The sequence below is a fragment of the Mirounga angustirostris genome, unplaced genomic scaffold, assembly GCF_029215605.1.
Source record: "Mirounga angustirostris isolate CCGP_5_RB_7025 unplaced genomic scaffold, mMirAng1.0.hap1 SCAF_5, whole genome shotgun sequence".
Lineage (NCBI taxonomy): Eukaryota > Metazoa > Chordata > Mammalia > Carnivora > Phocidae > Mirounga > Mirounga angustirostris.
This window is the reverse complement of record NW_026991713.1, coordinates 36,109,062-36,131,188: the sequence shown is the minus strand read 5'-3', so window position 1 is coordinate 36,131,188 and position 22,127 is coordinate 36,109,062. Positions and strand designations below refer to the sequence as shown.

The 22,127-nt window shown below is 34.6% G+C and overlaps 1 protein-coding gene and 1 non-coding gene across 3 annotated transcripts in view; both read left to right on the top strand.

Annotated features, from left to right (window-relative positions):
• The window catches only part of TMTC2 (transmembrane O-mannosyltransferase targeting cadherins 2), a 395,147-nt gene that overhangs the window by 207,589 nt on the left and 165,431 nt on the right, over positions 1–22,127 (top strand). For both annotated transcript variants that reach the window (XM_045872892.3, XM_064590832.1), the window contains exon 4: positions 4,894–5,008. In XM_045872892.3, coding sequence (XP_045728848.1) covers positions 4,894–5,008 — 115 coding nt within the window. The remainder of the gene's footprint in view (positions 1–4,893; positions 5,009–22,127) is intronic.
• Positions 1,055–1,204, top strand: LOC123845197 (U12 minor spliceosomal RNA). Its single transcript, XR_006791010.1, has one exon. It is a non-coding gene; the product is annotated as a U12 minor spliceosomal RNA (small nuclear RNA).

Sequence of the window (22,127 nt, the reverse complement as noted above, 5' to 3'; positions counted from 1 at the left end):
GTTTAACTTTGTCAGTATTATCCCTCAGTAATTAGAAGTCCTTAATTTTGAAATACTCAAATTCATCATTTTCTTAAAACCTTTTGAGTTATATTTGGAGGTCTTTTTAAGAAGTCTCTTTTTCTTCCATAGAGATATTCTCGTACATATTCTTGTTAGCTTTACCTTTTCACATTTAACTTTTAAAACTATCTGGAACTTACCTTTGTATATGGTAAATATGGTATAAAAAGCAAGCTTTATATTTCTCTTATGCTTAGAAAGAATTTTGAGTTTATTAATAAACAATGTGAAAATATTGGTTGAAATTACATAGAATTTCTAGATTAATTTTGGAGACTTGACATATTTCTAATGTTAAATTGTCCCACCCATGAGGCTTGGGATATTTCTCCATATTTTTCAAGTTTTGGGTTGGATACTTTCAATTAGTCAGACTAGCTAGATTTAAAAATTGATCCGATGTTAAAAAAAGTTGACTTGCTTGATGTGATCAAAAAAACCCCCATAGCAACACTGATTAATTCTATCGGATAATTATATAGATGTGAAATCATAACACTAGCCCTTTTAAAATGTACTTTTTATAGTTCACTTTAATGTGTTTTCCTCTAAAGCACATCTGTGGTAGCTAAATCTTAAGTGGTTTTTTAATTCAGTGATTTTTTTTTTGTACTTTTTATCATTGAAATATGATAAATGAATAGCTTTTATGAAAAGAATTACTATTTAGTTGACTACCAGTGGCATTTTTAAATTTTAGGTCATAATTCTGTAGGGCAACTTCATATTTTTAGAAGTGATCTTTATGTTAGCATTGAGTTTTTGTAGCATGGATGTAAGAATCAATCACATTTAAATTAGAAAGTGTGGAAATAGTGACAGCAGTTTTCATACCAAAAACAAAACAAAACAAAGCAAAACAAAAAAAGTATGCAAACATTTTAGTCTAAGTTTTGGCAGCTCTTACTTTAAAAGAAAAAAAACCCAGAATATATTTTGATAAACACAGTATTGTGTTTTATAAACAGTTATAAGAAAAGAAGGGATTTTGATGCCTTACACTTAGGGATAAGGAAAACAATGATTCCGAGTGACAACTGCATGCTCATTGCTAATGTGAGATGAATTTTTGAGCTGGTAAAAGTGGCCCCTAAGTTGACCTGCCTACTTTGCTGGATGCCTGGGAATCGCAATCTGTTTGTGTTCCCCTTTAAAACACTGGAAGAGTAGACTGGTATGAAGGTAATAAAGGAGCGTGAGGAAAAAGAACAAGGTGGGGGGGGATATTGAAAAGGGATTGTTTTCATATTTGAATATGATAAAATGGTCTCCGTCAATGCCTTTCAGCCAAAGACATTCAGGAACACACTGATCCTAAAGAATTTGGCTTAATTACTACTTTCATTGAGGGAACATTGCATGGGGGATCCTGAGGTTGTATCCTAGGGTTTGAACTTTGGTTGGGTGATTTGGGAGAGGGTCTAAAGAAGCAGGGCTGTTCTCTAGATTGGATGCTGGAACAATTCTATGACTGGATAAAGAAGTCATTCATTTAGCAAGAGAGAGGGATGTTTGGTATTTTGTGGGTTGTGCTGTGGCCTTTTTCTTATGAAGTAGTCTCGCTTTCTCTCACTTATCATGGATTCAAAGTAACCTTGTCTCACGTTGGTATTCTGTAAGAATGTGTATGTACAATAGAAAAAAAATAGCCTGATGGTGAGTGTCTGATGAGTTCAGGACATCAAAGTCTACCCTTCTTCCCATTCCCCCCACTTTCTCCCTTCCTTCCTCTTTCATCCGTAAGTAGTAAAATTGTTTTCAACATATATTCTTAATTTGGGAATTTTCTTTTTCACTTCCCAGTCACCCAGGGCAATGACTGAATCATAAGGATGTGAGAGACTTCTAGCTGGACAAAAAACAAGAAACTTGGCATCACGTGTGCCTTTGCCTCAGATAACCTTGCCAGGGATTTTTAATTCTGAGTTGTATTCTCACTTTGAAATAACCATTTCCCTTGCTGCCTTGTCCCAGTGGAGACCACGTTCGATCCTTTGCTTTTACTTTTCCCCTTACCTGGTTTCACCAATCTTTGCAAGGCTGACTCCTTATCTTTCAGTCTTTAGACATCACATCCATTTCCCCACTTCTAAGATAATCCCTATGTAAATTCGCCTCATCCACTCCACCTTACATGGCTATTTTGTTAGCACTTCTCATTAGCACTTGTCATTATCTGAAGTTAACTCATTTATTCTGTTATGTGGTTCTTCCTTCCCCACTCCGCTTTACTTCCCGTGTCAAACCTAAGCTCTGCACGCGTGAGAACTTGTATGTACGTACAGGTCCAGGTGCCCGGCCCCTAATCAAGTTCCCAGAGCCAAATAGGTGTTTAGCAAATACTGGTATAATAATTGGATATGTATATGAACAAACAAATGAACAACCAACTCAGTAAACATATATTCTAAACACAACTCTATATCTGTTGACTATTAAAAAGAGAAACACTTGTTAGCTTATTGTTTCATTGAGATAGAAGTACCTGAGGAAAATGGCAATTTGTTTCCCTGGAAATATGCCTTAGAATTTTCAAAGCAATTCTTTGCTATTATGTTTCTTTCAGCATCTGTGTTCTAAGACTATGGGTTAGGGGCGCCTGGGTGGCTCAGTGGTTAAGTGTCTGCCTTCATCTCAGATCATGATCACAGGGGCTCCCTGCTCAGCAGGGAGGCTGCTTCTCCCTCTCCCACTCTCTCTGCTTGTGTTCCCTCTCTCTCTGTCTCTCTCTCTGTCAAATAAATAAATAAAATCTTAAAAAAAAAAAAAAAAAAGACTATGGCTTAGATGAGATAGTATTATAATGGTGTTTTTCCTGGGGCTTAAATTAATATTTGGAGGCATTTCTCTGGAGTGATTCCAATGTAAATAATATGCTTTTCCTACTACTTTGTATTATTGCTATTAAATTTAATATTTGATTTTGAAAATATTTGGCAGTATTTTAAAACTAAGTTTTATCTTTAACTTCAAGGATTCAGTTTTTCATGGATTTAGAATGCCAAGTCTGAGTTGTAGTGTGTGAAAGTTGGTTTTCAGTGAAAGATGAAACGTGGTCTGAAAATGTTAGGTGGACAGTGGAAAAAGTTTGGAAGCCACCAGCCTTGGATTGGAATTCCTGCTCTGATACTTTTTTTATTAATTTTTCAAGTTCTTTAATGTCTCTGAGTCTGTTTCCTCACTCACAGAGTGGACAGGGTATTTTATGTACAGGACTGTGTTTAGAGCTCTGTGAGATGATCCATTTCAGGAGTGTGGTGTGGTATGTGACGTTATTAGGTGATGAATAAATGTAAGAACAGTGCTTTCCCTCTGTTTTCCATCAGAGGAAAAAGGAGGCATATGACTTTCCAAATACAGAAAATTATTACTCTCTATAGATAATATGAGGGCATAAAATACATTATATTTGATATTATTTCTATAAGCAGGGCCTTGACATTGTAAATTGCAAAAAGTATCAATCACAAGAATATTAATGATAATAGCAAATACTTGTTGAGTGTTTGCCACATGACAGGCACTGTCTTAACACCTTACCTATATTAACTCATTTAATCCTCATCACAAAACCCATGAAATACCAATTATTTTTCCTCTTTTACAGATGAGTAAATTAAGGCACAGTGTTAAATTAGCAGGGCACAGAGGCAACTTTGGCACTGAAAGATTATACACTTTTTTATGCATTAAAAATGGATACCCCCAAACCTCTTTCATTCCTCAGATACAGTCAGTAATTACCCAAGTAAATATATCTTGATGCACATAAGCCTTCTTCTCATCCCCATCTTCTATCTGGGAGGGACTCCAGTTTCAGCACTCGACACCCCATCTCCTTTTGGTAAGGAAGACAACAGAAGTATCCAAGTTTGAGGGTTAGGTGTACTTGAGAGCCATGCTATACAGACGTTGTTGATGGTGTATCTTTGGTCTTTTGAATGTTGAGAAATCATGATTACTTGGGGTGAAAAATAAAGGGCATACAGAAATTACAGATTTTATTTAAACATTATGTATGACGGTGCTTGGGTGACTCAGTCAAGTGTCTGACTTCAGCTCAGGTCATGATCTCGGGGTCTTGGGATCGAGCCCTGCATTGGACTCCCTGCTCAGTGGGGAGTCTGCTTCTCCTCCTGCCCCTCCCCCCACTTGTGCACACATATTCTCTTCTCTCTCTCTCAAATAAATAAAATCTTTAAGAAAAGCAAATATTATGTATGAAAATACTGAGACAGTGATTTTCCTACAAATAGATTTATTAGCAGGGGAGGTATAAAAGAACATTATATCTAAATAAACCATGTATATTTAACCATTTTAAGAAATACAAGGTTTTACCAATATGTTCTGATGATTATTAAGCCTCTTTATTGCTTTGATCTTAGTTATCTTGCTTTTTCTCCTGTTCTTCCATGTCATTTATCAGTTTTATCATGTTTGAATGAAATCTTTGCTTATTTTTAGATGATTTCTTACAGTTTCTGGTTCAGTAAGTATACAATAATTTCAGGTCACGAAGACCCCTACTGAAATTGGAAAGAGCATGAAGTCTTTGTAGATGATCTTAAGATAACATTGTTCTTGGCCTTGTGATGAACTGCATATGTATATCAGCTTTGAGACATAATAATTACTTCAGTTTTTTTAAGACTTTGTATTTAATCTCCTGGTTTGATGAAATGTTGGAGTATAAAGGAAATAAATTTTCCTTCTTAAAAATGTTTTATGAAGGTTTTCTCTCCCTGTGGTACTTCCTGATGGCCTGATATTATGTCATATATAATTGGATTGACTCTCAGCCTGAATACCTCTTTCTCTTCTTGGCAGCATGGGGTAACCTTGGAAATGTTCTGAAGAGTCAGAGCAAAATTTCTGAAGCTGAAAGCGCCTATAGGAATGCTTTGTACTACCGTAGCAACATGGCTGACATGCTTTATAATTTGTGAGTATGCATTACTTTCTCTGGTTTGGTTCATCTTTGAAACCTGTGGTGAGAGAAGGTTGATTTAACTGCTGGAAATGGAAATGATGATAGCTGTTTTTCTGAGACAGTCTTTCCGTTAATCATACCCATGAGACTAGTAGGTGGATAGTTATTTGTGATTTCTTTGTTTTCGGCTTCTGCATCAATATCCATGTGTATTGATGGACTGTGGTTGAATTTTTTTGATGTACTATGCCATATAACATAAAAATTGGTTAAATGCTTGTAGTTTTTTGTTTGTTAGTTTTGTTTTTGTTTCTAAGTTCCATTAATAGTTGGGATCAGGTGTGCCTGGGTGGCTCAGCCAGTTGAGTGTCTGCCTTTGGCTCAGGTCCTGATTCTGGGTCCTGGGATCCAGCCAAGCATCAGGTTCCCTGCTCAGTGGGGAGCCTGCTTTTTCCCTCTGCCTACCGCTCCCCCTGCTTGTGCACTCTCTCTCTCCTCTCCTCTCCTCCAAAGCTACTGGTAATTAAGTTAGGATATTGGGATAATTTAGAGTATTTGTATATGTCAGGTTAGAAAAATCCCTAGGGGAAAAATTTGCTGTTCTTTGGCTGGAAAGCCCTAGGGGGTACAGTAAGATATTAATGGAAACATGCAAAACCCAAATCTCTTCTTTGTCTCTTATATTTATGACACTTTTTTTGTTTGCAAGTAACAGAAACTTGGTCTAACTTTGCTTAAACACAAAAGAGAATTTATTAACTCCTGTAATTGAAAATTCCTGGGGTTGACGGAATGTAGGCACAACTAGAGCCAGGTGTTTTATATTTCAGAAATTTGTTTATATTTTGTGTCTATGATTTCCTTTGGGTTCACTCCATTCTCTGTGGGACTCTGTCTATATCAATTGGAAAGACGACTCGTACACATTTATAATATCCTGACCCTTTTCAATCTCAGAAGGAGTTGCATTGGTGTCTCTATTAATCCTGGGAAAGGTCTCTGAATGACCTTTTTGGGGTCATGTATTATCTCTTGAGTGAACCATGGGGCAGACTGGCAGGGCCAGCAGTAAGACACCTCCTTTGGCAGGGCCTCCAGAGTTTTGACTGATTGGGGGGAGGATCAAGTTCCTGTAGGAAGGGACCAGGCATAATATGTCTACGGCTTATGTTTAATGAATATGATGTTATATTGATTGTATCAAACTGTTTTGGCAACATAATTTTTAATATGTGTTTATGTTCTGGTTGCATCTAAATCTTTGGTAGGCTAAATCTAAGAGAATAGATAGGAAAAAAATTGAAAAATGAATGAAAATAATCAAAATCTAGATTTTTAAGAGCAGGCAGACAGGATGAGCTCACTTTAACTTCCTGTGCATTTACCTTGTATTGAAACTCTTAGACTTTAACACCAGGATCTCAATCTCCTGGGCTATGGTCTAAATTAGATCAGCATGAGTTTTGTGTTGATTTGCATAGTGTTTAATTTTCTCTTTTTTACCAGGAATGCTTTCAGCGGGGGGAACACCTCCAGTTTGTACAATCCCTGGTTCTTGCGTTCTGCTGTTTCATGCTTCACCATGTATATTACCATTTTCCCGGAAATAATTTTTTTCCATCTTTTTTTTTTTTTGCTTGAATGAGTATATATGCATACTCCCACTAAGGCTTTACCCATGTTTGCTTCAACTAAATAATGTGTTGCTACTTTACTACTGGTTAATGGTATTTTTATTTCATGAAAAAAGAACCTTATTAGTTTGATAAATTTGCACAAATTTTTTTTTTTTTTTTTTGGATCTGAAAGTAACATTGTCAAAGGGACCCCTTGTCTTTTCTTGCAATATGGGATGGCAGTTTTCTTCTGGTGTCCATTCTCCACAGTTTTTCAGAGGAGAAAGTAAACTGAACAACCCACACTTCTTCACTAAGCTTATTTTTCTCTTTCTTACCTACAGCCAATGGTTTAAGGTTACCTACCTCCTGGTGCTATCTGGCATGCGTTGAAAGAAAAAGGAAATGTATCTATCTAGGCTTACTTTTTGCTGAGAAGAGAAATTTATTCAATTAGACAAATACACTTTAGATGTAATTTAAAACCTGTATCTTGTAACTTCCTCTGTGATCGTATATTTGAACTGTTATGGCATGGACAGACCTCCCCAAACCCAAATGAAAACTCCTTGCTGGAGAAGTTATTAACAAGATATTGATTAACAAGTTATTAAGCTTGTTATTAACAAGATAAAAATTTTTTTTCTTATTTATAAGTGATATGTGGCATAAATGCCATATATAGTTCCAAATGTTTTTACTAACATGGTAGGTTTTTTAAACTACACTTAGCTCAAATGGAGAGGTTTAAATCCCATAAGAAATATTGCCATTGTTTTTAAAGTATTGGATTATAAAACCCATGTGGTTGATAGAACTCTGATATTAAATAATTATATTTCAAAATAGGTGAATTCTTCATTGATTTTAATCAATTATTAATAAAATGCACCAAGATAGATGTTTTACTACCCATATTAATAAAATGCACCAAGATAGATATTTTACTACCCATAATATTATAAATGTGTCTGGTATCCTATGTCACTAGGAGCAAACTTTTGTTTTTGGTTTTGTTTTTTCTGTTTATTTACATAGTTAGGAAAGAAGCCAAGTTTTCTCATGGACCATTTAGAGACTATCTGACAAAAAGTTTTTCTTTCTTCTGCTATTTTCATTACATAATTTTCTCTGATTTACAGAAATTGCTCCTTGTCCTGTTTCAGTCCTGAAAGAAAGAGGAATGTGCTTTGTTCAGTTTTACCAGTAGGCTTAACCTGATATCACTCCTTTGTGGTTAGTAGCAGATATTAATCACATTTCATATCATCAGTTACTCTCAAAGATGTTTATGACCAAAGCCTGAAACTAATGAACCCATTACATTAGTTGGCATGAAATACCCATATTTATTAGTGAATTTTAGAATTTTGGGAATCATAAGCTCCTGTTAGGTCCTGTACTTAACTTTTAATCAATAACCTAGATTTTTTTTTTTTTAACACATTCAGTGTTCCTAAATCTGCTTGCTTTGTAAACTACTGAAAAAATTTCATGTTGTTAGGAATTTATATTAGGAAAATAATCTGTAGATAGACATACATTATTATGTAACTTCAAAACCATGATTAGTAAAGTGAGGTCCATCACTACTGGCCGGACACAGGATGATTCTAAGAGGTCAGAGATAATCTTTAAGTTAATTCCTATGATTTTATTTTTCTGCTTATGTTTTAAAAATAGAACTGGGGTATCTAAATGTTGTTCTAGGTCAGGATAGAAGGAAAAAAAGGTTGATTTGGAAAAATAATAGGTAAGCAATAATACAAATGATATGTGGTTATATCTGAAGTTTAGGGAACATTGCATTAAGAGATTTTAAAACTTTCAGGACATTTTTCTGCAGGATTAATATCAAGTTATATCTGAGAGGTGCATGCATACAGTTATACTGCCTATTTATAAAATGATGGAATAATTTTAATTTTTTTTTCTCTGGTAGCAATTACTTGAATTACTTCTATGTGCCAAGCACTCTTAGTTCTTTACATATGTTATGACAGCTTGTCTTCAAATGAGGCCTACAAAATGAGGAAAATGAAACTCAGGTAATTTGTGTTGGATCACACAAATAAAAGAGGAGCCAATATTTGAACGTAAGATGTTCTGACTATATATCCATGCAATAATAGTATTTCTTCTCAAGCTGGCAGAAATAAACCAAGGGTATGAGGTAAAAGACCTCAGTATATATCTTTTAAATCCAGAAAAAAAATTAATTCAAACTACCTTTACATATAGATATAAAATATGTGGAATTACATCTAATAGAGAGTATCAGTTATTTTTTTATGACACTTAACTAAGTTTCCTAAACTTTTGCTATAGAGTTTTGTTAGAAGGATCATGTGTTTGCACAACTGAACTAAGTTCAAGAAGAAAGTGCCATTGAAATTGTTTTAAATGGTCTAAATCCATTAATTATAAGGTTTTGATAACACTTTAATCCATGCTTACAGATAACAATTATATAATGTGAAATTTGAAACAGTACTTAAGTACTTTTTTAAAAAAATTGAGATATAGGGCGCCTGGGTGGCTCAGATGGTTAAGCGTCTGCCTTCGGCTCAGGTCATGATCCCGGAGTCCTGGGATCGAGTCCCACATCGGGCTCCCTGCTCAATGGGGAGCCTGCTTCTCCCTCTGCCTCTCTCTCTCTATCTCTCATGAATAAATTAATAAAATCTTTTAAAAAATTGAGATATAATTGAAATATAACATTATGTTGGTTTCAGGCATACAATATAATTCAATATGTGTATGTACTGTGAAATCATCACAAGTCTAATAATATGTCACTATACATAGTTACAATTCTTTTTCTTGTGATGAGAGCTTTTACTTGGCAAATTCCTCTTTGCAACTTTCAAATATACAGCACATTGTTATTAGCTCTAGTGGCCATACTTACACTAGATACCCATGACATATATATTTTATAACCGGAAGTTTGTACCTTTTGACCCTCTTCACTCATTTCACTATCCCCCCTTCTACTCTTAAAAGCAACTGATGTAGTACATTTATCGCATAGCCTTATATTCAGCCTTTTATTCATATTGCTCTATTTATTAAAATCCAGTACTTCACACAAGTAATTTTAAGACCAGTTTAACAGATATGTGTTATGATGTTGGTTTCTCTTTCCATGTATAATAAATTTTAGGGACAAAGCAGATAGACCATTGCTCAATGATTTATATTGTCAAATTTTATAAATGTATAGTCGACTTTCAACATTTTAACTGTACTACTCACTGCATCTGAAGTATAATTGATTTCTAGCCTGAAAAATACTCAGTCATTGTTCTTTCATTGTTGTTATAGATTTGTCCTAGCAGTCTGTTCCAAATGATATTTAAACAAGTAATTCAATAGAGCATTGACTATTTCATTAGGTATTAGATTTCAGAGTGCCAATAATAAATTTAATGTGGTTTAATCAAATCTTAATTATCTTCCATAAACATAGGGGATCATTTTTGTGGATAATAGAGATTTTGCCACCATAAGTTGTCAATTTTGTTCTATGTTGTAAGAACCTAAGTAATCTTCTAATATGAGAAGCTAGGAAAGGAGCAATAAAATAATTTAAAGAAGTAAAAAGAAAATGTTAATGAGGTAGAATATGGAGAAACAATGGGAAATAATGCATAAGTATAAGAGAGTGTTCTTTAAAAGACCAACAATTTCTGGGGTGCCTGGGTGGCTCAGTTGGTTAAGGGTCTGCCTTTGGCTCAGGTCATGATCTCAGGGTCTTGAGATTGAGACCTGGGTTGGGCTCCCTGCTCAGTGAGGAGTCTGCCTTTCCCTCTCCCCTACCCCTTCCCCCTGCTTGTGCTCTCTCTGTCTCTCAAATAAATAAATAAAATCTTAAAAAAAAAAAAGATGAACAATTTCTGGCAAGGGTAATATAAGACAAAATAGAAAATCTTGAGTATATAACATAGAAAATGAGAAAAAGGCTACAGCCAGATAATGGAAGCTTAAACTAACAAAACATTGGTTATACATATGAAAATCCTTGTGATATGAATGTTTTTCTGGGAAAATATAAATGATTAACATTAACCCAAGAAGTAGGCGATTTGGAAAAACTTGAAAACCATATTAAAGAATTTTCTCCACCAGGAAACAAGTTCAGGCCTTTGATGTGTGAGTCCTATCAAATCTTCAATCAAGTGATATTTCTTGTACCAGTTATACTTCTCATTTATTTTTGTGAAGCTAGATAAACTGATGGCAAAAGGTCTGACTATATTTAACACCAAAATAACAAAGGAGAATAATGACAACAGTAACAACAACAAACATCAAAAACAAAACCCAGAAGACAAAAAACAAACCCATGCACCAAAACAAATAAACAACAAAATAACAGAACCGCCAGTTACACTTGTGAATATAAATGCACACATATCCTAAAATTAATATAGTGGATGTAGCAGCATATTAAAGATTAAAACATCACTATCAGATGGGACTTATTCTAAGATTTATAGGTGGTATTCAATATTACAATTCAATTATTATACTCTTTCAATTTAAAAAGTCAGAAGAGGAAAGAATTATGATCATCTCTAGAAATGCCAAGAAGGCTTTTGATCAACATCTGCTTCATAAATAACAAATAAACTTATAAATAAATAAGAATTGTAATAAACTAGGAATAAATACATACTTCTATAACATAAAGAATATCTGTCTAAAGTTAATAGCAATACCATATTTAATATTGAAGTACAGTGGTCATTTCCATTCACATTAATTTTCTTGAGGTAGTGGCAATTTCTTATTGGTCATTGTATCTCTTCATATGTAAACAGTTCTAATTGCATTGATTTTATAATGAATTATGAAATCTGTGTCAGAGCAGAAAAGACCCTGCTTATCAATATAAGTGATAAGATTAGTAACGGGTATTAAATAACCTCAGTCTTGGAATTGTATAAGGGCATTTTAACTATTATCATGAAATGATTCCAGATCACTAGGAGCCTTCTTGAATTACACATCTAGAGTTGCCTTTTCTTGCAATTTCAGAAGCAAACACATTTACATTAAGATTGGTTCATGTATTAGTTTCCTACAGCTGCCATAACAAAGCACCACAAAGTAAGTGGCTAAAAACAATAGAAATTGATTTTGTCACAAGTCTGGGGCTAATAGTCTGAAATCAAGGTATCCACAGCACCGTGCTCCCTCTGAAACCTGTAAGGGAATCCTTCCTTGCTTCTCTCCTGTGATTTGCTGGCATTCTTTGGAGTTTCTTGGCTTGCATCTGCAGAACCCGAGTCTCTGCCTTTGTCATCATGTGGTGGTCTCCCTGCATGTTCTTGTCTTCACATTCACGTAAGGGGACCAGTCGTTGGATTGGGGCCCCTCCCTTATTAAATTAACAACTTACATCTGCAATGATCCTGTCCCCAAATAAGGTCATATTCTGAGGAGTTGGGGGTGAGGACTTCAACATATCTTTTTCTGGATGAGAGACATCATTCACTCAATAACAGCTGCCTATCAAAAGCTTCAGTTTGAGAGAGATCAGACAGTTGTTTCTCATGGAGGAGTGGATCAGGTGAAAGATGCCCAATTGGAAGCAAAATTTTCCATAGAATCTCAATGAGTTTATGTATCTCATGCTGCCAAGAACTCTAAGGAGGAAGTAATTTAAGAGGATATAGCGTAAAGGAAATGTGGGGTACAGAGTTGCCACTATAGCTCAGATTCTAGTGAGAGATTGATAGATTCATTCAGGGCCAGGTTTTGAGAACCCTTGAGAAGTGAGAAGAATCAGAGATTGCAGAATAGAAGTGGTGTGACTACCTGACAGAGCTGAGCCATTCTTGAGCTCCGTCGCAAACAAGGCATGAGAAGCCCATGGAATGAGGAAGACAGGTGGAAATGAGGGGGAAAGGAACCCCTTGGCCACATGGCTAGATTTCAGGACAGGGTTTCCTGCCAAGTTCCATGGATGTATGCAGGTATGCGTGTGTTAAGGATGGAGAGAGGTGTCCAGTAAGCAGACTGGTCTCCCAAAATAGAGAATTTGGGAAAGGCTATTGAACAGGAGTGCCTGGAAGTGCTTGCCATTGTGTGAGGTAAATGAGACGGAGAGGTTTGGGTAAAATTTCATTGGCTTTAGGTCACTAGGACTTGTATACATAATTCGTTTGGCTCTTTACTGATTGCTGGAATGAGGTAGGGCAGCCTACCATACCTGCTTGTTCTCCTGGCAAGAGCAAGGCCTACACTTACTACATACTTTGTTTTAATTGATAATTTTCACCAATCAATACCCAAATACAATCTAGTTGTAAAACACTGAAACAGTACTGAAGAATATGGAGTAAAGCATAAAAGTTTCTAATTGCATTTCTTACCCACCTTTTCCCTGCTCTGTGATAAATCTTTTGATATTTTTCACAACTATTTATATACATGCAGTTATACAACATATTTTTAACTTTTTTCCCCTGCATATATGTGGCACCATTGATTTTTAAATTTGTGTGTGTGCAGGTGTGTCAAAATCTGCATGACCCTCCCCATTTGGATTCACATTAAATGGTTTCTACTGAGACTATTATATAGACAGCATTAATAAATGCCCAGTAGAATGGTTTCAAAACTGCTGCTTCATTCTCCATTTCCCTAATTACAGGTGGAGTTGAACAATTTTTCTTATTTTATTGGTTCTTTGTAATTGTACTGGGAACTAATTGTTCATATTCCTTGCCTGGTTTCTTGTTGATTTGTGGAGTGTAAAATAAAATGCCCTATGTAGAGGGCATTTGTGTATATGCATATACACAAAAATCAGTTTTGCAAATATTTTCTTCTACTTTTTGTCTTTTTACTTTTCTTATAATGTTTATTGTACATAACTCAAATTTTATATTTTTCTTTCTACTTATCTATATAAAACCACAAGTATTTTCATTTAAAGCCTCTGTATTTTCTGTCTCTATGAAGACCATTCACAGGGTAATTTAAAAAATTATACATTTCTAAAATATTTTTAGAATTAATTTTGAGGTTTTTTTTGGGGGGGAGTCCTTAATCTACTCAGGATATATTATTTTTGTATTAAGGCATAATTTTTTTCTAGTGGTTACTAATACCAAGTGAATAATTTATTGAATAGTTTTCATGTAGACTAAATTTGTCAACATGGAATCATTGTTGTGGCCATTATTCTGGTCTTTTGGCGACCCACAGCAAGAACAAACTTTTATTTGCTATAACTTCTGCAAAATTTCAGATTTTGAAAGGCAAGTTTCCCATTCTTGTTTGTTTTCTAACACTTCTTGATTATTCCTCTGTGTTTTCTGTTTAACGTGGATCTGATCCTAGCCTTGTTAAATTGCATTAGAAGTTGAGTTGGGCTTTGATTGGTTATGCAGTGACTCTGTATTAGAGTGAGGAGAACTGATATTGTCACACTTTGAATCTTCCCTTTCCGATACATGTATTGCTACATTTATTCCAATTTTTAAATTTCCCTTTATTAACAACATTTTATAATTTTTTCCACAAAGGTCTCACATATTTGAAGTTGATCTTTTTTCTTAATTTTTTTTCTGGTTGAGACTGCAAATGTGTTTACTTTTTTTTGGTTATTCAAGTGTAGTTAATGTACAGTGTTATATTAGTTTCAGATGTACAGCAATATAATGATTCAATAATTCTTTTTTAAAATTTTTAAATTTTTTTAAGGTTTTATGTATTTGAGAGAAAGACATAGAGAGAGAGAGAGAGAGCACACAGACAGGGGGAGGGGCAGATCCCAATGCGGGGCTTGATCCCAGGACCCTGGGATCATGACCTGAACCGAAAGCAAATGCTTAACCGACTGAGCAACCCAGGTACCTCAATGATTCAATAATTCTGTATACTCAGTAGTCATCAAGATGAGTGTCCTCTTAATCTACTTTATTTCATCCATTCCCCCACCTACCTCCCCTCTGGCAACAACCCATTTATTCTTTGTTTTTAAGAGTCTGTTTTTTTGTTTGTCTTTTTAAAAAAAATTTCTTTGTTCCTTTGTTTTGTTTCTTAAGTTACACACATGAGTGAAATCATATGGTATTTGTCTTTCTCTGACTGACTTATTTTACTTGGCATTGTACCCTTGAGGTCCATCCATGTTGTTGCAAATGACAAGATTTCTTTCTTTTTTATGGCTGAGTAATATTCCGTTGTATATATTTACTATGTCTTCTTTATCCGTTCATTTATGGATGGACACTTGGGTTGATTCCATATCTTGGCTATTGTAAATAATGCTAAACAGGGGTGCATGTATCTTTTTGAATTAATGTTTTCATTTTCTTTGGGTAAATATCCAGTAGTGGAATTACTGCTTCATATGGTAATTCTATTTTTAACTTTTTGAGGAACCTCCATACTGTTGCCCATGGTGGCTGCACCAATTTGCATTCCCACTAACACAGCACATGAAAATTCTTTTTTCTCCATATCCTCTCCAACACTTGTTATTTCTTGATGGATTTTATCCATCTGACAGGTGTAAAGTAATATCTCATTGTGGTTTTGATTTACATTTCCTCGATGATTAGTGATGTTGAACATCTTTTCATGTGTCTGTTGGCCATCTGTATGTCTTTGGAAAAATGTCTAGTCAGATCCTCTGCCTATTTTTTAATTGGAATATTTGTGGTCTTTTGGTGTTGAGTTGTATAAGTTCTTTATCTATTTTGGACATTGACCCCTTATCAGATATATCATTTGTAAATATCTTTTCTCACTCAATAGATTGGCTTACTGTTTTGTTCATGGTTTCCTTTGTTATGCAAAAGCTTTTTATTTTGGTGTAGTCCCAATAATTTAAAATGCTTTTGTTTCCCTTGCCATAGGACACATAGCTGGAAAAATGTTCCTAAAGCTGATGTCAAAGAAATTATTGCCTGTGTTTTCTTTTAGGAATTTTATGGTTTCAAGTCTCACATTTAGGTCTTTAATCCATTTTGAGTTTATTTTTGTGTATGTTATTAGAAAATGGTCCAATTTTATTCTTTTGGATGTAGCTGTCCAGTTTTCCCAACACCCACATTTGTTGAAGAGACTTTTTCCCATTATATAGTCTTGACTTTTTTGTCATAGTTTAATTGGCCTTCATAAAAGTGTGGGTTTACTTTGGGACCCTATTCTGTTCCATTGAGCTTTGTGTCAATTTTTTTTGTCAGTACCATACTGTTCCTGATTACTACAGCTTTTTAGGATATCTTGAAATCTGGGATTATGATACCTCAAGCTCTTTTTCAGTATTGATTCAGGATCTTCTGTGGTTCTATACAAATTTTAGGATTATTTGTTCTAGTTCTGTGAAAAATGTTGTTGGCATTTTGATAATGATTGCATTGAATCTGTAGGTTGCTTTGGGTTGTATGGACATTTTTAACAATATTGGTTTTTCCAATCCATGAACATGGAGTATCTTCCCACTTGTTTGTGTCATCTTCAGTTCCTTTCATTAATGTTTTCTAGTTTTTGGAGTACAGATCTTCCACCTCCTTGGTTAAGTTTATTCATAGATGTTTTATTCTATTGGGTGCAATTGTAAATAGATTATTTCCTTAATTTCTCTTTCTGCTACTCAATATTGTATAGAAGTGCAACAGATATATGTATATTAATTTTGTATCTTGGAACTTTATTGAATTCATTTATCGGTTCTAATAGTTTTTTGGTGGAGTCTTTATGATTTTTTATATATGGTATCATTTTATCTACAAATAGTGAAACTTTTACTTCTTCCTTACCAATTTATATTCATGTATTTATATTATATATTTCTTAATAGTCTAAAAATCTATTTTTGGTAATGTGAATTAGATTTTTCCCCTTCATTACATTTTAAATTGGTTGTTCCTGATTGTTTAGATTTATTTTTTCTAAATATGCCTGATTCCAAGTTTTTATTGTTGTTGTTGTGGCTTTATCACATATCTGAATTTTAGTTAAAGGTTCTTTTTTGGAGTTTTCCCAAACTTTTTTGCTGAGAGGCTTCTGCACATACTATTTGTTTTTTTCATGTAACATTTTCTACCATTTTCTCCCCTTCTGACCTCTTTACCTCCCACTTCCCATTCTTTTTACCTGGCTGATAATTTTATATTCTTTCTATCTCAGCTTATGTGATACTCCCTGGGAAAATTTCTTGATACTTTTTATATTTTCAGAGTTGGAAGATAGGTACCCTTCCCAAATCTCACCATAGCAACCAATACTTGATTCTTTATAGTCTGGATCATATTGTCATTTGTGATACCACGTTCCCCTTAATTACAGTGTAATTTCTTTAAGGTCAGAGGGTGCTTAGATACCATTCTATCCCTGATACTAAGTATAATGACAGGCACATGGGCTTTAAATTATGTATGTGTTGATTAACAAGCTAATGAATGAGTTAAACTATGGAAATGTTAATTAATAAATCAATGAATTAATTAATAAACAAATAAGCGAGTTGATTAATGAGTACACTACCGAATGGAAATAAATCAACTAAGTTCAAGTTTGTCGGACAGTACTCCTGTGTTCTGCTCATTATACCTAGCTGATCCACTTCTTTCCCAACTAGTGTTACTGCCTATGTCCACTTATCTGACTCTTCATATTGATTTATTGCACAATTTTTAAATTTATATCTATCTATGTCTATGTAAAGAGTCACTGTCCAAAAAACATAAAAGTGGTAAAATTCCCTTAGACCGTTGTTATTGCATACAATATATGTACATACTGATGTTGGATAAAGATTTTGGAATATATCATCTAATGTCAAGGGCTGAGTTTTCTTTCCCTTTCTCCCACCAAACCCTGGAAATATTTCCTTTATTACAAACATGTTGAAAATAAACTGTTTTTCAAAATCAGTAAGAGAAAATATGTTATTGTTACTTAACTGGATAACCAGCCAAGGGACATTTCAACAAAACAAATTCTGGTATTTTCATTTGTTAATTAGAAAAAAAATGGTAAATAATGAAGTACATAATTATATTCTGATTTGTTAAAAATGAAATAAGATGTTTCATGATTCTGAAAATATTAAGAGTCATTTTAAAATCCTACTTGAGATATATAAGTGCCTTTACAGCTATTTTTTGTTAATAGAAACACATTACTGGAATTTGTCTTTTAGTAATTTCAGTCCTAATTTCTAGACTTAGTGTAATATTAACCATCTCTTCAGGACAAATAGATCAGTTAAGAATATAAGTGTAGCCCTTATTGGAATATTTTTGAAAATATTTTGAAAATAAAAATTAGTGTTTATTTGATACTATGCTCAGTGATTTCATCAACCATATATGCATTTGTGTATGCAAATTCTTGAGCATGTTTTAGCATTAAACTATCCATTCTTGAGTTTTGGTCATGATGTACTGTAATGAAGAACTTTGGCTACATCTGTCTTGTCAGATGCCAGGATAGATTAAGACAAGAGAATTACTAGATAATGACCTGAACATCTGCAGGATAGTAAAGAGGAAGTCAGAAATGATTTTATGGTGAAGCTGCAATTATAATACATCGGGCCAATTAAAAAAACGAAAAACCAGGGCACCTGGGTGGCTCAGTCATTAAGCGTCTGCCTTCAGCTCAGGTCATGATCTCAAGGTTCTGGGATCGAGCCCCGCATCAGGCTCCCTGCTCCATGGGGAGCCTGCTTCTCCCTCTCCCACTCCCCCTGCTTGTGTTCCCTCTCTCTGTGTCTCTCTCTGTCAAATAAATAAATAAAATCTTTAAAAAAAAAAGGAAAAACCACAAAATGAAACATATTTTATTGTAGGTTTTATGGTAAAGCATCATATGTGATTGTCAGTTAAAATTACAATTTGTGTGTAACATGAAAACTCATAGCACTCAGTAGTATTCAGTAAGTTTCTGTAAGTGGTCTAAGGGAAGAAGCTGGATCTGTTCAGGTGCCTGGTGCACTCCCAGAGAGCCCTACTTATCTAACCAAAGCTCACAGAAAGATAGGAAAGTTCCAGTGTGGTAGCATTTTCGTGGGATTTCCTCCACTATGTTGTTGCAAGTGCTAGAAGACTCAAGAGTCCAGTCAAGTTTGTATGGGATTCATAAGTTAGTTTGGTAAGCATATCTATCCATGTGTTGAAAACAGTCAATTTATAAGAGCATCAGGCTGAGGACTATTGGATGAATTAATTTATAATGGCATTAGTCTAAGACAGCCTAAATTGACATTTGCCTCTGTAAATCCCGGTTTATGGACCTTTCTTCTAAGTCACACCACCTGCTCTTCCCTGGATAGCTTTACATTGAGTGTATTCAGTTATTTTGTAATTACAGTTAGACAAGTTAACACTTCCTACTTGCTCAACATCTTCTCCGATGGCTCATTTTGCACACCTGTTCTCTGATTCATTGTGAGTTGATTTTACAGTTTACATCAGGAGGTGAAATCTGTTTTTTTGTCACTCTAAAGTCCCCAGTTCTTGTAACACCTATGTTGAACATCATTAGTTTTACAAATTTCTGAGAAAAAATGAGCAATTATAAAGTTTGATTAACATTGATTATATCTTCTCAATACATTTATAGATATGAGCACATTTGCAAATTTATGTATTGGAAATAAGGATTCATTAATTTATTTGACAAATATGGAGTGCCTTCAGAGTGACAGACACTGTATTAAATGTTGGGGATAAGCTGACAGTGTGTAGTTTCTGCTGTCAAGTAGCTTATAATCTGGATTTAAAAATATGTTAAGTAACAAAGCAGCATCTTTTCTAAGAGATAAGCTTATATTATTATGAGAAGGCAGATGGAGACCTAACTCAGCCTGGACTAATAATAATAATAATATGATAATAATAATAATAAAGAAAAGAGTCATACTAGGAAGACAAATTAACAAGATATTTGGGGCAAAAATCATTCATTTTCGGCCATGTAAGTTTCAGATGCCTATAGGGCATCCACTAGGCATCTAGAATGTGTTTTTACAGCTCATGAGAGCATCCTGAGATAGAGCGCTGTAATTATCTCAGTACAGAAGTTGAAACGTGTGTGTGTGTGTGTGTGTGTGTGTGTGTGTGATATGTATAAGGACAAATGTAAGAAAGACCATGGATAGAATTCTGGGGAATGCCAGTATTTAAAGAATTTGATAGAGAAAGAGGAACCATACGGTGTGTTGAAGGAGAAGGAAAGAAGGCTGGGGTGTTTGATGTTATTGATGCTGATGAATATGACAACAAGAAGGGGAGAAATGGCCCAAAATCATCTAGTATAAAAAAGTTAAGTATTTCTTTGGAGATTTATATCCCCATGGTGGGGGGGGGGGAATAGTGACATTATGGGTCTAGAAAGTTGGATATATTATTCTCTTGAATGTAATAGAAAAGTGCATTTTGTCATCATGAAGCTACAGGATATCCCAGAGAATAATTTTATCCTATGAAATGCATGGATACAATGACCAAAGAACTGTTCTTCACACTAGGAGCTCCTTGGTGGCTGGGGATGTAAATCATTTATGTCTTTGTTTCTAGCACATACTGAAGTCCTGACACCTCCTTGGTACTCAATAAATGCTTTGGAATAGAACTGAATCAAACCACTTATTATTTCACACTCATTTCTTTTATAGCAATAGAAACTACACATTATAATAGTGGTGTCTAGGATTGCCTGCTGGAACTAACTGTTAAGCTTTGCCCTCCCCCCATAACGCAACGTAAAATTGGGGGAAATCAGAATCCTTTAAGAAATTGGAGTCTGGCAAGAGAAAGAAGGAGATTGAATCATTCCTATGCTCATTTGTATTACAGGTTTTCTATTACAAATGTAGTTTTAAAATGGCACTGTGTGGGTCATGCTTTTCCATGTAGAAATATTTATTCAAGAGTAATTGTATAGAGAAAGTTAAACTATTTTCCATGTTGGAAAAATGATGAAAGGCATTTTTCTGATATCTCATTAAAATGGCCTTTAATTTTATAATCATTTTCATCCAGAGTTCTGTAGGTAAGTTTGAGGACATGTATTAGACAGCCCATAAAATAGGTTTATAAAGAAATTCATAATCACATCCTGTTTTAATGCCTTTTGTTTGGTTTAACTTTAAAACTGATTGAAAGTTGCATTAAGGCCAGATTTTTTTTGCATGTGTTTGTCCTAAAATTATGCTCATATGAAAAGTGGAGGCTGCTTTGCTGCAGAATTTGAAGTAAATTAATTTCAGTTTTCTCAGAGAGAGGTTTTGCATTAAAAAAAAAGTATCTCTTTTCCTTTGCTCCTGAAGAAAAATGAACAGATGTAAATTTGTTATTTGTGTAGATCCAATCAGTCCTCTGCAGATTTCCAATTACTATGACTTAAGAATTATTTCTTAGACACACCAGGAAATATAGTAATATTATCTTCTATTTAATTTATTTTTTCTCTTATACAAAACTTAACTGTGGTTTTGCCTATATGATGGAGAAGTTGCTTAAAGTATAATTGAAGTTTGAGGCCATCTGGATATTGAAATGTTAATGAATTTTTAAAATTAATATCTTGTCATCTGCTGTTTATTTTTTCTCTTATATGTTATTCATATAAGTGATATATTATTTCTGTGGCCAAATTTTATCTCCTATCACTCATTTCTTTCAATTCTTTGCTTCAAAGAATTCCGAGAGGCCTCCCAGCTGAGTCTATTTATTTATTTAAATTTCATTTTATTATGTTATCACCATACAGTACATCATTAGTTTTTGATGTAGTATTCCATGATTCATTGTTTTCATATAACACCCAGTGCTCCATGCAATACCTGCCCTCCTTAATACCCATCACCAGGCTAACCCATCCTCCTACCCCCTCTCCCCTCTAAAACCCTCAGTTAGTTTCTTGGAGTCCATGGTCTCTCATAGTTCATCTCCCCCTCCGATATCCCCCCCTTCATTTTTCCCTTCTTTCTCCTAATGTCCTCCATACTACTCCTTATGTTCCACAAATAAGTAAAACCATATGATAATTGACTTTCTCTGCTTGACTTATTTCACTTAGCATAATCTCCTCCAGTCCCACCCATGTTGATGTAAAAGTTGGGTATTCATCCTTTCTGATGGCTGAGTAATATTCCATTGTATATAGGGACCACATCTTCTTTATCCATTCATCTGTTGAAGGGCATCTCAGCTCTTTCCACAGTTTGGCTATTGCGGACACTGCTGCTATGAACACTGGGGTGCATATGGCCCTTCTTTTCACTACATCTGTGTCTTTGGGGTAAATACCCAGTAGTGCAATTGCTGGGTCATATGGTTGCTCTATTTTTAATTTTTTGAGGAACCTCCACACTGTTTTCCAAAGTGGCTGTATCAACTTGCACTCCCACCAACAGTGTAAGAAGGTTCCCCTTTCTCCACAACCTCTCCAACATTTGTTGTTTCTTTCCCTGTCCATTTTTGCCATTCTAACTGGTGTAAGGTAGTATCTCAGTGTGGTTTTGATTTGAATTGCCCTGA